General features: G+C 45.3%; 1 protein-coding gene across 1 annotated transcript; it reads right to left on the bottom strand.

The window, feature by feature from the left end:
- Positions 1-372: 372 nt before the first annotated feature.
- smo (smoothened, frizzled class receptor) lies at positions 373-10,483 on the bottom strand. Its single transcript, XM_037122261.1, has 12 exons — positions 9,539-10,483; positions 7,508-7,707; positions 7,149-7,358; positions 6,889-7,061; positions 6,580-6,799; positions 6,365-6,488; positions 6,182-6,274; positions 5,660-5,768; positions 5,103-5,288; positions 4,411-4,559; positions 3,173-3,307; positions 373-3,074 (listed from the first exon to the last, which is right to left on the bottom strand). Exons 1-12 carry the CDS (start codon positions 9,798-9,800, stop codon positions 2,473-2,475), a joined length of 2,463 nt encoding a protein of 820 aa, XP_036978156.1. The 5' UTR covers positions 9,801-10,483; the 3' UTR covers positions 373-2,472.
- Between the last annotated feature and the right edge of the window lie 3,690 nt (positions 10,484-14,173).

Below are 14,173 nucleotides of genomic sequence, written 5' to 3'. Positions count from 1 at the left end.
AGCTTTAAAAAGGGCACAAATACAGATGACTTCATTTTTCGTTTTTGGGTGAGCTTACCCTTTAATGTAAAAAACAGCCCTCTAGTGTCAAACATTCAGCTGTAGGAAGATATTTGACCGGAGGGGGACTTTAGAGAGTTTTGGGTTCATGTTATACAAACTGGATGAAAGGATTTGTTTGTATTAGGAAGAAGAGGCACAACTCAGGAGAGAGATTTAAACCTGTTTCATCGTTCAGCTGATAGAACACAGTGCAGCTGAACAAGCCTCTGTGATATTTTCAAAGATCAGACACTCTGAATGTAACAGTAACACTCTACATACAGGCAAAACTGTCGAGTGGGTTGAAATATGACAAAACAATCACACAGCGAAGTGTAGGGTTACTTTTATTTACACATGAAAACACAAAAAGTACAGCTGCACAGTCAGTGACAGTAATCTTTTCTTTGTACACAGTTGGGAGACTAAACTCAGAAAGCAACACAGGACCAGCCGGCAGGCCGACACCTTTTCAACAGCTCACAAAAAAACCCAAAAAAAAAACAGAGTGTATTACTTTCCGAGGCATAAAGAGACGAAAGTCTAAAGTAATCCTCATTTAATGTTTTAATAATCTTTGAACATAAACTTTTTCGGGGTGGAACATCGGCTGTGCTTTTATTTTTGCCGCCAGACTCGCTACATGGACGAATTCATAGCAGTGCGGCAACTAATAACAACAACATAAATAATTCTCTATCGTACACATCTCACATGAATTACATCAGACGGGCTGATTCGTATCGTTTATGTGTCGCTCGGTCACAGTCTGCTTCAGCATCGTTCCTCCATAACGAGTGCAACACGGCAACGCTGGGTGAGATTTTGGTTACAGCACAAGTACAGTGAAAACTTTTTTTCTAGCGCAGTTGACTCTTCCCTTTTTTATTTATCATTATCAGCAGAGCAATCAAGTGACTCGATATATAAATCTGTACAAATAATACCCTTAGTGAGAACTCTATGGACAACCTATATACAGCACACACGTAGAAAAAGAGAGAGACAGAGGGTGAAAAATAGATGCATTCAGGTAAAAAGTGACTTCTCAGCCCACTGTGGTGTTAAAATACATCATGAAGACGACCTTCAACTGGCCTGAAGAGACGAGGACACACATATGAGGCCCAGTTTAGATTGAATATGTACAGCGGATACGCAAAAGTAGAAATACTGCTGTAAAAAAATAACACTTTTAAAAATAATTGTACAAGAAGAAACGCTGCTCTGAAAGTATGCAGAGAGAACTTGTTAAGATGGACAATTCATTTCAGTGTTCTTCTCTGAAAGAAACAGTAAGATATCTGTGGGTGTATTGAATCGTGTGTTTTTAGCCCCGTCAGCTCTGATTGGTCTCACAGGGCCGAGCAGGCACCGCCCACCGTGCCTTCAACACCAACTCTGTGGGAGTTTTTGCAACCTCGGCTGTGCTGGGGGGGCGTGGCCTGTATAGCTGTGACATCAGAACATTACGGAAGCTGTGATGTCTCATTTAAAAAGGAACAGTTTTGTGTGTATTTCTCTGTGGATTCAGCATTTTCTTCCTGTTTCTTTGCTTTATAATATAATTTTTAAAAAGACATCTAAAATCTATGATATGGGAGCTTTAAAACAAAATGGCGGGCACAAATTGAACCATTTCTTTTAGTACTTCCTGTATCGTAGATTCTTAAGGCAACCTATCGAAACCACTTTAGCAATATTTTCTGTTATATTAGTATTACTAGGGCAAGGGAGATAATGGTTAGTACCTCTAAACAAGTTATTAATGGATAAATAGTAGTAGGCAGACAGAAATGGAGCCTGAAGAGCATTTAAATGTCACATAAAAGAAGACCTGGGTTAAACAATATTTGCAAGTAGCCCGCTCAATTCTGTTTTTTTTTTCTCTTTAACCTGTGTGGTCTTCTGTATGAGTCAGGCTGACAAAAGCAGACAATCCAAGATTAAGAATATAACATTTTTCAACCGCCAAAATAAAGTTGACAGGCAGTCGGCAATTCATCAGTGACACCGTAACTCATCCTGCCGCGTTTAAAAGTTCAACGTTGTCACAAACAGAATGAATGAAGGCGAGGGGGGCTTCAGAATAAAAGACAACGGTTTCAAGCCATATAAAGTTTAGCTGCCTCATTTGTCTTGTAATCACCAAGTTGCCTTTGAAATTTCTCACTGGACACAAATAAAGAATAAAAAAATATTTTTCATTAACTTATTCACAACATATTTTTGTTCACTTTATCCCTTTGTTTTTTGTAAAAACATCAAAAGAAAGAAAAAAAACAATAAAAACAACTGACCAGCTTAGTTCCATCTTGCCCTCTGGGTGTTGGAAATGAGGTGCACTTGAGTAAGAGTTTTGAAAGTTTCCAGCACTTTTTTGTAGCTTACTGTCTGTGTACCACAAAGCAATAAATCGGAGATACGCTCTTAGAAGTCAGAGTCAGCATCCATGAGCTCCGCCTCCATTAAGTTGGTCCTGGAGTGCACCGGTCCGTAGCCAGCCCTCCGTGCCGCCGGTACCCGAGCCACGTGGGCCGTCCTCTCTGACAGCCCCTCCGTCTCCCCGGGGTAGCGGGAAGAACCACGTGGCTGCCAGGTGGAGGCTGTGGGAGGGCAGCGTGGGCCGAGACCCAGATCCTCCGGGCGGTCGCTGTGGGCAAGATGGTCAGAGAGCAGGCTGCGGCCGTAGCTGTTCCAACTGCTCTGGTATTGTGGGTAGGGACACCTCTCCTCGCATGAGGGTTGGAAATCTGGGAAGGACCCTGGCAGGACGTCCTCCTCCAGCTGCAGCTGCTGCCGCTGCTGCTCCCACAGGTTGGCGACCAGACTCGGGTGGCACGGCAGTTTGGGCAGGCGAGGCACTGAGCTGCGACCAAACTCGCGCTGGTGATACGCCTGGTGGTCCATGGCCTCCTCCACCGGACGCACCTCCTTCTTCCTCTTCTTCTTCTTCTTCTTCCTCTTTATCATCTCCGGGGAAATCTCGGCCTCGACCATCCACAGCCTGTTCCTCTCCTCTGGGGGCGGCACTGGGGAAAAAAAATGACAGACACATATTTGGTGATTCTTCCAGGAGAGGAACAAAGAACAAAAAAGACAATCTGGAGCAGAAGGTGTGAATTCTCACCCGGTGTACCAGTGGGAGTGACGGAGATGTCCTGAGGCAGGATGGCCCCTCGCCTGGCCACCATCTTAGTCACATGCTGCGCCCAAGCTGACGACACGTCATTCGATGGCTCATTGAGGTCAAAATTGATGCCAGCTACGAAGACAAAACCCACAAAAACTCTGAGTTTAGGGACAACTAAGGACAACGTTAAATCCAACATACTGTTAACGGCTCCCCCGCGGTGCCTCTGCAGCTCTGAACTGCTCCAAGCTAAACAAGCACCGCAGCCGCAGCGGCCTCACAGCTTACACGAGCGGAGGAATGTGTCATTCAGCTCTTAGCTACAGACATAACAGTTGTGTAGCCTCTGCGCCACAAAAAAGCAAACGGAACATTTTTTTTTTCAAGCCAGATCTGGAGGAAAAAATAACACACGGTGGCTCACAGAAAGAGCACAGCATTATATCAGCACACATGGCGCCATCTTTGACGTGAAGCTCAGAGAGTCGGTGACCACAAAGTCCAAAAAAGTTTGAGTTTATCGCCTACATATAGCGGCATCTATCCATGCACAGTCTCAGTTTCTACGTGCCGAGGTTCAGACGTCTACCCATTACAGTTGTTTAAGACACCAAATTACAAAATTGAACCTTAGTGTGTGTGTCCAGAAACCTCAAAGATTAGTATTAGTAGTTTATGTATTTTTGGTGAAGCGAGCTTTTACTATGGGGGCAAACCGGGAGGAGTCTATGAATAAAATGCACACATTAACCCGACTAACATGAGGACGATCTCCACCTTGCATTTTCACTTATGAGCCACAAGGTGGAGGCACGCAAACATCTCCAGACGCGCCTCCAAAGTTTCATTCCTCACTCCAGACAGCGGACAACTGAAACACTTTCCCCAGTATGATCTGAATTCATTTTAAAAGGAAGATTTGTCGGTTGTTGTGTGTAGACACAGTTTTAAAGTGCAATAATCCATTCTTAGAGCTGATTGTTTAGTCGTCAAATGTCACATTCTTCTGGCTCATGAGCCATTAACCCAATCTGATGACCTGTAATAAATTTAACAACTATCTTTCTCACTAAGTAAGTTGAGCACTTATTTTACTTAAAATACAGGAAAAGAAGAGTTCCACTGCAGTTACAGACACCGCCACACACTAGTGTGATGATTGTTTCTGACTGAATCCATGTGTGTTGCGTTCAGTGAAAATACTGCGCAGTTCATGTGTCCACTGACGTACTCACCCACTGGTCCATCATGGGACACGGTGTGCATGCTGAAGGACATCTCCTTCTCCGGGTCCTTGTGAAGCTCCTTCCTCATCGCGAACGCCTTGGCGATCATCTTGCTCTTCTTGATCCTCTTGGGCTCGTTGTCACTGCGGCCGATGATCCTGACGCAGGAGCGCAAGGCACGTTAAGAAAGAGAGAGCACAGGTAGAAAGAACACCTGACAGAATGAAAGGCTGCAGTGTGACAAAGTGAATCAGGGGGTCAGAGAGGTGGACGGGCACGTGACCTTGCGTAAGACGCAGATCTCGCACGTGTTCGTCATTTCGCTCTGGATGAGACGTGAGCCCGAACTGAAAACAGTCATTCCTGGAATTGCTGTTTTTTGTTTCAAGGCAGGAAGGAAACTAATTCCAGCGAGTGAAATCCAAGTCACAGTAAGCCCCCCGTGAGAGCCGTTACAAAACCAGGGATTAACACAGCCAACCTGAATGCACACACTGGAGACGCACAGCAAGAATCTGAGGGAATTTATGCCCCCTACTCAAGACTTTGTAAGAACCCTGCTCTGTTTGGTTTGTGCGCGAAGAAATTAGACATCCAAATGTGACCACAAACATAACAACTGACAGAAAACACAAGCTCCGGGATCGTACGCTTTCAGAGGTACAACCGTGGCCGCAGAGAACCGTCTGACGTTTGCTTACTTGCACCAGGTCCGTTTCCAGATGAGGATGGTGGCCTTGGTCCAGACCCAAGTGCTCATGGCGATTCCCGTCCCAAACATGGAGAACAGGTTGATCTTCTCCACCATCAGGCTGGGCCGGTTCTTGATGGTGCACTCTGGGATCGGCTTGTTGGTCTGGGAGGCGATCGTCACGTTGGCCTCGCACCTGTTGAGAGCACGATGAGATGATGAATCTCCACGCTGCACGCGCCTTGAATTCTTTTCTGAGGTACATTCAAAACGCTGAATCGGGTAAATAAGAGTCTTTTACATGTCGGGGCAGGAGAGAGCGGTTTACATATTTGAGGCTAAATTAATTCCAATCCAGCCAGTGTCAACAGTGTGGGGGAATAGGGCTGCATTCACGGCTGCGAGCCGAGCGGTTGAGCAGCGGTTTGCAGTCTCAACAGCATCAGTTTGTGGATTTCTGTGTGGAAGATTTAGCTTCAAGTAGCCCCGACGCAGGCAGGTGTAAACCTCCGCCGCTGAGTGTGTGATCAACGTAAGAGCGGCAGGCCTCAGACGCTGAGAACTCACAGAACATATTCTCTGAAGCTCCTCTCCCACTCAGCCTGGTTGAAGAAGTCGTAGAAGTGGCAGCCGAAGGTGATGAACACGAAGCCGAAAGCGAGGAATCCGAATATGCCTGGCGAGGAGAAACAGAGCGACAAATGAGACGTGAGACACCGGACTCTCATCAATGACCCCGATAACCTCTGGAGTCTCATTTGGACGCTTGTTAGCGTGTCGATGCACACTGAAGAGGAAACTGGAAAGGGCAAAAATGCTAACTTGTGTCTGTCTTTTAAGTATTCAGCTCTGTTCCCATCCTTGTGAATATAACAGCTAGGATTAAGCATTTACCACAAGCTTACAGACCTTTATATGAAGCATGTGTGCCCAAATTAAACACGTTGCCGCATCTCTAAACGTTCAATTCCTTCACCTCAACTCGACCCAGACCTCAGCTCTGATCACAAACAGGAGGGCTTTCACCCGCGTGCCGTTTCTCACATATACAACGCGCTGCGAAGTGGCGACAAGACGGGAAGAACCTACCAAGTCTCAGCATCGTCTCGTTGATTTTGCTGGCTGCCTTCTCGCTCAGGAGTCCCGGGTGGTTACTCTTGATCGAAAACAAAGTCATGACGCCTGACGGAGAGAAATGTGAAGCACTGGTCACAAGGCCTGAAAGATGTGGATACAAGAGAACGAACTGTGTTTGGTTTTTAAGTCACTCACCCCGAATCAGGAAGTAGCCGCCGACGACAAGCACCACGCCGATGGGGGCGAGCACGAACCCCGCCCGGTACTTGTAGTTTTTGTAGCCCACAAAACAGATCCCGCTCACCGAGTCTCCGTCCACCTGTGGACCACCACGATGAATGAGTGACGAAATCGAAAAGAAACAACTCATCTTTCCCCACGACTTGAAAACGAGCGCTGTGAGATTTTACCTCTGCGATAGCCAGGATGGCCACAGTGAGGATGAAGGGGATGGACCAGGTGACCATGTGGAAGTAGGAGGTTCTGCCGGACAGCGGCTGGTGGGTGGTGCCCAGAGCTTTGAAGGACGTGTGCCAGGCGTAGGTCAGCATGACGAACCAGATCACGCCCGACATCAGGGAGTAGTACACGATGATGAAGATGGTGACACACGACAGCGTCTCTGAGGACCTGTGAAGAACAGACGATGCGAATGAATTAGATGATTTTTCGTTATTATGTCCTAATCTAATCTCATGACTGATTGGCCGCAGGCGTACGAGGGCTCCCCGAGTCGCATGGTGTTGTCGCTCTTGCACACGATCTCGTCGCGGGCCCCGTCCAGGAACTGGGCCAGCCAGCCGATGCTGCCCACAAAGAAGCAGGCGTTGATGTAGAACAGAATGACGGCTGGGTAGCGGTTGGAGTTCTTCCAGTCGGCGAGAAACGTGGCCTGAATCGGAGGGACATTTTCGAGGTCAGAGGACGGCTGAAAAACAGATCCACAGAAGAGGGACAGACAATCACAGTCGTGTCTCACCAGGGTGAAGAAGGTGCAGAGGAGGGTGATGGTGCCGAAGTAAGCGATGTAGGCGTGCATGTCATCGTGCTCCTCCTCGGTGAACAGAGGGTTGTCGCACTGGATCCCGCAGCCCTCCACGTCCTTGTACCAACTCGACTGGATGTCCGTCTTCACCAGGGGAGCTTCACACTGGCCTGATGTGTTGAACTTGAGCTTCTGCACCTCATTCTGCACACGGAGGAGAAAGGAAAGGGCAAAGGTGAGCTTCTAATTCAACATTACTATAATAAAAGTTTCTGGAAGTCTTTTAAACACCAGGGTCGCTGCTCTCCAGTCGACCTGTAGTGAACATGACACTGTGAAGCGGTGACACTTACCGAACAGCCAACAGGGAACTGGTCACACTTGAGGAAACTGGGCCAGCCTCTCTCCTGGTCCACGATGCTACACGGCCGACGCGTCGCCAAGCACAGGCTCTGGCTGGGCAGCTCCACTTTACCGTTCTCGCATTTGGGCATGTAGACGGCACAGAGCAGCGGCTGGATGACCGACCAACAGCGAGGAGCGTTCCTCAAACCTAGGAGAGGAAAAACAGTCTTAGAGCGGGCTGAAACTCTGACGTCACACATGAGAAATGTACAGCAAGACATGAGCGACACTTATCAGATGGATAGCAGTGGTGCTGATCGCTGTTATTATCGATAATTCTCCAAAGCTGGAAGGTGGAGCAAGGGACAGGATGGACCATAGATCAGTTTGGTTTGACAAACTATTTAGAGCTGCGACAATTATTTATTATTATCAATTGATAGGTCAACCAAAAGGGAATTAGTTGGCAACCATTTGAACTGATTGTTTCAGTCATTTTACAAGCGAAAGCGTCAAAAATGTGCTGATGTCAGCTTCTTCCATGTCAGGACGTCCTGCTTTTCTTTGTCATTTATGACAGCAAATGAAGAGTCTTTGGGTTTTGGACTGTTGGTTGTCATTTTGGGCTCTTGGAATTTGTTACAAGCATTTTTCACAAGTTTTACCCCCACTGAGGATGTTATGTTTTCGCCTGTGATTGTTGGTTTGTTGGTTGGTTTGTTGGCAGGATTACACAAAAACTACATGACATATCCCCACAAAGATTGAGATTGAGAGTGGCTCCCTGCCACCAATCCAGGAGTTGTATTTATCTTTCTTTAACACTGTGACATAGTGCTTTTTTTTCACTGTTTCTATTAATTGCTCAGGGAATAATGTATGGATTTTGATGAAAACAACCAGGTATAATAAGGTGGCTGGTATCTACGAATGAGTACAGATTTGATCCAGATAAAAATCTGGATCTAGCAGACCTACACATGAAACACGTGTTTCAGGTTTTCACTGCTGCTCAGACAAACCAAGCAGTCTGAAGGTGTCTCATCACGACCTGCATTATCTCACATTTTATGGACAATGTGATTAATCCAAAAATGATCCTGCAGACAACTTGATGTTGAAAATAAGGGCAGTTTCCAGCGTATTCTGAATGCCATTTTTTATTTGAGTGTGGTCCTGATAAAGCGCGTTCTTGTGAAATCTCCTGAATCATGAAAAAACACCTGTTAGGAGTCCAGCTGTGATACACCGGGACACTTTGTATCAGTGGAGAGCAACATAGACACAATTTGGCGGAAACAGTCAGAAGTGTATTTAAACCTAAACAAAGCAAAAATAATCTATATTCTCAGGAGCACAGGGGCCACAATAACCCAAACCCAAGATACAAACAGGGCTCTTTTTTGGGTTATTTAGGAGCACTTGACTCCTGTGGGGGACAGTCCGGCTCTGGCAGCTCATTAGTGTTTGCTCATGAATGTGAAAGTCCTCTTACAGAACATCTACCAGCCTTTCATCAGACAGACTCCACTATTGTTTCCCCTCTCACACCTGTGAGTGACTCCCATTGTTGCCTTTAATGGCTTTTAACCCTTCATTTCCTGTTGAGGGGGTCTCCTGCCTGCCTCATCACAGCCCATTGACACACCAATTAACATTATTATCACCTGGTAAACAACGCGGAAGATTTCCCTGGGATGATTAGAATAAGATTTTATTTTTTTTTAATCAATCAAATTGGCCCTACTTTATTATGTGTTTATGCATGTATTTATTGTTTGATTTCTACAAAATAAAAGCACCAGAGCCCAAATATAACATGTTCTTATGATAAGATTGTTATAAAATCCACATAATGCAGTATAGTGAAATTCTAGGTCTCAATTATCACTTTTGAATATTGTAAGCCATCTTTATATTCATTATAACCCCATGGGTGTTTACAGAGCCCTATACATCTACAGTCAACCACTGTTTCCTGGTTGACCTACAGGCTGATCATCACTCTATAGGCTCCAGAATGAGGCATTAAAACTCACCAGACCACATGGTCAGCTTCTCATAAGCCTCTTCTTGGGTGCTGGAGTCCTCCGCCAGGACCAGCGAAGTGTGCGTGTAAGGCAAAGGCGATCCCAGGCATGTGTTGTACTTCAGGGCCTCGCAAGTTGTGGTCTTCTTGCATTTGTCCTCAAATATCGTCCCGTTCGGGGACAACACGGCCCCGGAGCCCGAGAGCCAGGCAGCCCAGACGCAAAGCATCCCGTAAAATCCAACAATGGGGCTCCGAGCCTGGGAAGACATCTTGGTGGGGGGAGAGGAGATTCAAACCGTGCGCTGAAAACCCAAACCAAACAAAGTGAGATAACTCCTGAATCCTCGGCGCTTTTTCATTCACTTCCCCTTGTATCCGCACACGAAGTCCTCAGAACGAGTTTCCCAGCGCGCCATGTCGAGGAGGAAAATCTGCGGAGCGCGTCAAACTTTTCTCGCAGTCCTCCCAAACTTTTTTCATCCTGCACTTCTCGTCCGATCCTCGCTGCTGGATCCTCCGGAATTCCTTCATTCTCCAAAAAAAAATCCCGGCAGCTCCAAGAAAGTAAAAAAAGAAAACAACGACACACACAGACACACACACACACACACACCGCCTTCAACTCTGTAGGAAACGCATCATCTACTTATATGTAATAAAAAACGCTAGAATAGATTTCTTTTAGGGCTGGGTATGAAAAAAGCCGTGGAAGTAGTAGATTTCGCCCTCCCCCCACTTCAAAAAAAAAAAAAAAAAACTTGCCATGAAAAGTCTGGATCTCTGTAATAGGATCTCCGGCTCTGACGCACCACCCACTTTTCCACAGCCCCCCTTTATTTACATGCAGGCAGAAAAAAATAAGATGATCGGTTATCCCAAATCTCTCTGCGCGTCCCGAGGAGTGTGTTTTTCTCACTGATCACAGCTCAGTGCTGTGGTCATGAGCTGCAGCTCGGTGTCTGCTGGCTGTGTGTGTGTGTGTGTGTGTGTGTGTTTTGTCTCTGGTATGCACATGGTGGGGGAGAGCCAGAGCAACAAAACCTCCCCTCCCATCCCCCCTCTGCAAGTGGAAGAATGTGCCTTATGGCAGGCCTTCTCCAAAAAAAGCAAAAGCTCTCATCTCAAGGACCCCCAAAACAACACGGAGCCTCCACCTGACGAGAGGGTGTGTGTGTGTGTGTGTGTGTGTGTGTGTAGCCTGTGGCTATCGGACACCTGTGTGTGATCCTGTGGAAGTGTCTCACAGCTTTTTTATGAATCCCCTGAAAGACCTCAAGATCTTTCACTCATTATTGATCTTTTAAAGTGATGTGCATGTGCTTTAATACAGCAGGCATCAACTAAACATGTATTTAAAATGTAAGCAGACTTTCAGTGAGGCGGTGCTGATGCTGGTCACAGTGAATAATGTAAGGATTTAAATGCAACAGCTGCACAAGAAATGGGTAGATGGATATAAAAGTACGTGAGTGTGAATGAAATGAATAGAAATTAAAGAAGAGGTGACATTAAAGAGCACTGTGCATTGAATAGATACAATAGCCTATGTATGTGTGTTGTATAGGCACAGTGATGGAGGAAAGAATTAGACCTAGACTGAATTAACCACACTTCAAAATATCGATCAGGTCACAGGTCAAATTAAATCAATAAAATCTGTCTCCTGTGATTAATCTCTCGTCCCACGAACTGCTGAGTGCACCATCAAGTAAAAGGATGTAGATATAGTCAAGAAAATGTAGTTTATTTATTTAAAGTGAAAGTTTTCAATACAGTGAAACATCCCCTGTGACTGTTATTACTCATGCATCAGTGTAATGCAGGATTTTACTGTTGTAGCTGGCTGAGCAACTGTTTTGTGTAAGAATGTAACTCCTTATTTTCATCATGGTTTTCGATGATTATGCTCTTGATTGGTTGTTTGGTTCACCTTCACTGTGTTTCTTTTGTTCAACCAAAAGTCCAAAACAACAAATTAGTAAAAAAAAAACCCAAAAACTAAATACATTAAAACTTTTTAATAATTAAAAGGAAAAGCAGCAAAATGTACCTCTGTGAATGAATTAGATGATTATCAAAATAGTTGACAGCTGATCTTTTGTCAGTCAACTTAATGATTAATCAACAAATCATATAAACTGTTGTATATATATGTAAAACTGTTGTATATATGTATATATATACAAAACATCATGTTTAATACGCTCCTCACAAATCTTAATTTGTAAAGTAACTAGTAGTCAAAAAGAAAATTACAGTATTCATTTATAGAAGTGCTTCTACTGTGTGTTTAAATACAGTGCTTGTGTAAATGTATTGGGTCATATTCCACCTTTCTTATAAGTACTAATAAGTACAACACATATGTATATAATATATAAATAGGGCAATGTGGGCAGTGTGTGTCATTTACACTTATTAGACAATAATGATGCGTTGTTATAAACAGACAACGTATAGTTACTGAACATGTGGTCACATCCAGCTCAATGAATGTCTGAATGTGAAGGATCACATCAGACTCTGTAGTAAAAGAGAGTGAGATGATTTGTTCACATTCATAATTAGTTTCCTGTCTGTAAGTGTCTGTTTGGGTAGAAAGTACAGCAGTAAGAATGCAGTTCTGAGGAAACACAGTTGATCGTTCAGCTGATTTACAGTCCAGCCATCTTTTCTTCGGAATCACTTGAGATCAGGACGGTCAGAGCTGTGCAAGCTTCACATGAAGTTTTGTGTCGAGCGAGGCAGTGGAGGGACGCAGTTAATAACTCAAAACTGCATTAAATCCTCCGGGAGTTCCATAATGGACTGGACTTCCTCTCGTGGTTGCAGGAAACTAAAAAAAAAAAAAACAACAACAACAACAAGTGCTACACAACGCACAAATAACACACATGATTTGGAGCTGTTTTATTTGAGATTTTCTGAATGTTCTCTGTCGCTAAGACAAATTTCAAACTGGTTAAGTCCTCGAGCCGTTGTTACCGCATTAATTGGACGGTGCACTTGTGGTATTTGCATGGCTGCAGATGCTTTGTTTCTCCCCTGGTGTCCTGAGAGTAAATCTGGGTTAGCTCTGCTCCCTCCCCTCCACTCTCCCTCCCCTCCTCCCTCTCTCCCTCCCCTCCTCTCTCCCTCCCTTCTCTCTGTCTGGGCCTCCTTGAAATCCACAGCAACATGGCCGCCTGAGTGAGTCAGAGGCAGAAAAAAAAAAAAAAACCCAGGAGGGACCACACACAGTGTCCCAGAGCCCAGGCCAACACACACACACACTCACTTGCTCACTCTCACTCACACACACACACACACACACACACACACACACACACGCTCATACCAAAACACAGCCACGATCACGAGAGCCGTATGCTGCTGTTACAACTGTCTCATTACACTCAGCTGCTTTTTCTTTATTTTTTTACTAAATTATAACATGTCACACCTCTGCCATCCGTCCCAGATGTTTTATCTCACTCCCTCCGTGCCCATCAGATTGATCGGTGACATTTTTTTGCCGAGGGGGAAAATCCCAGCGAGGGGAGTAACTGCAGCTTTAAACTAACATCCAAATGTCATGTTTAGATTGCGGACTTGCGTCAAAAGGCCGTTAAACAGGCAGGACTGTTTTCGGGCTCCCGAAGATTACAGGCGTCGGGTTTCAGGCTGGGAATGTGCTCAGAAGAACTCAGGGTTTTTTTCTTTGTGCTCGCCAGGCGGAGAAACAGGGGCCGGGTAGGAGAGGTTGGGTCGGATCATGCCTCTCTTGACAGAAGGTGGAGAATGAAATGGCAGCTTTTCTCAGACCGATTTGCCCCAGAGTTACTCAGACACTCACTGACATGATTTCCAGACACAAAAAAGCCTCAAACGAAAGCAGTTAATTACAGCTACACTCTCCTCTCGTTGTCAGAGCAGGTCAGGTTTAAATTGTTACCATATCAAAGACAACGAACAGTGTTTCAGTCCTTTGTAGATCAGACTTTTTTCCCACAGTCGCAGAACCTCAACCACCGCCTGGTCACACAACACAAACTTGGCCCTTCGACACGACAACACTGCAGCACCTCAGGCATTCACACAACTGTTTTCTTTAGTGCCAAACTGGGAATTTCCCTCTCTTTTTTTGCATTTGGGTTGCAAATAACTACCAAAAAAAAAAAAAACACGATGAGGACTGGATTCACATGATGCACACAGGACTGGGAACTCGTCAGCCACAACATACACGGCCTTTGCTGCTTGGCATACATTAACATGTGAAACACACACACCGCGCGGCCATGTTGGCAGCTAAAAACCATGAGGAGGAAATGACGTCATGTGCAGTGTGAGGTCTCGGCAGGACAGCCGGGCTGCCCAGCAAGGCCGTGTTACCATGGAGACCGTTGGTGCAAACATCATCTTAACAGTTAATTGTCAAGTGAGAAACTCCTGCATACATCATTTACGCTCTCATGTCATTTCTCTTTTGTAACAGGGTCCAGAGGTAAATCTTTTTTTTTTTTTCGAAAACAAAACTACTTCCCATCATGCTTTATCTTCAGGAATGTATCGAGCAGGCTGACCTTTCTGTTCGACACGTTAACTGCAGAGTGAAAACAGGCGTGCGCGTGTCAGATGTGATAAATGTCGGGTGCGTCTC

The sequence above is a fragment of the Acanthopagrus latus genome, chromosome 14 (genome assembly GCF_904848185.1).
Source record: "Acanthopagrus latus isolate v.2019 chromosome 14, fAcaLat1.1, whole genome shotgun sequence".
In the NCBI taxonomy this organism is placed as follows: domain Eukaryota; kingdom Metazoa; phylum Chordata; class Actinopteri; order Spariformes; family Sparidae; genus Acanthopagrus; species Acanthopagrus latus.
This window is presented reverse-complemented; position numbering and strand designations above follow the sequence as displayed.

Excerpts from the sequence above, each read along its gene's own strand:
- smo (XM_037122261.1), bottom strand. The coding sequence starts at position 9,800 with ATGTCTTCCCAGGCTCGGAGCCCCATTGTTGGATTTTACGGGATGCTT. Across the intron at positions 7,062-7,148 it reads TCTGCACCTTCTTCACCCTG|GCCACGTTTCTCGCCGACTG; the intron begins GTGAGACACGAC and ends CCTCCGATTCAG. Across the intron at positions 5,769-6,181 it reads CGAGACGATGCTGAGACTTG|GCATATTCGGATTCCTCGCT; the intron begins GTAGGTTCTTCC and ends TCTCCTCGCCAG.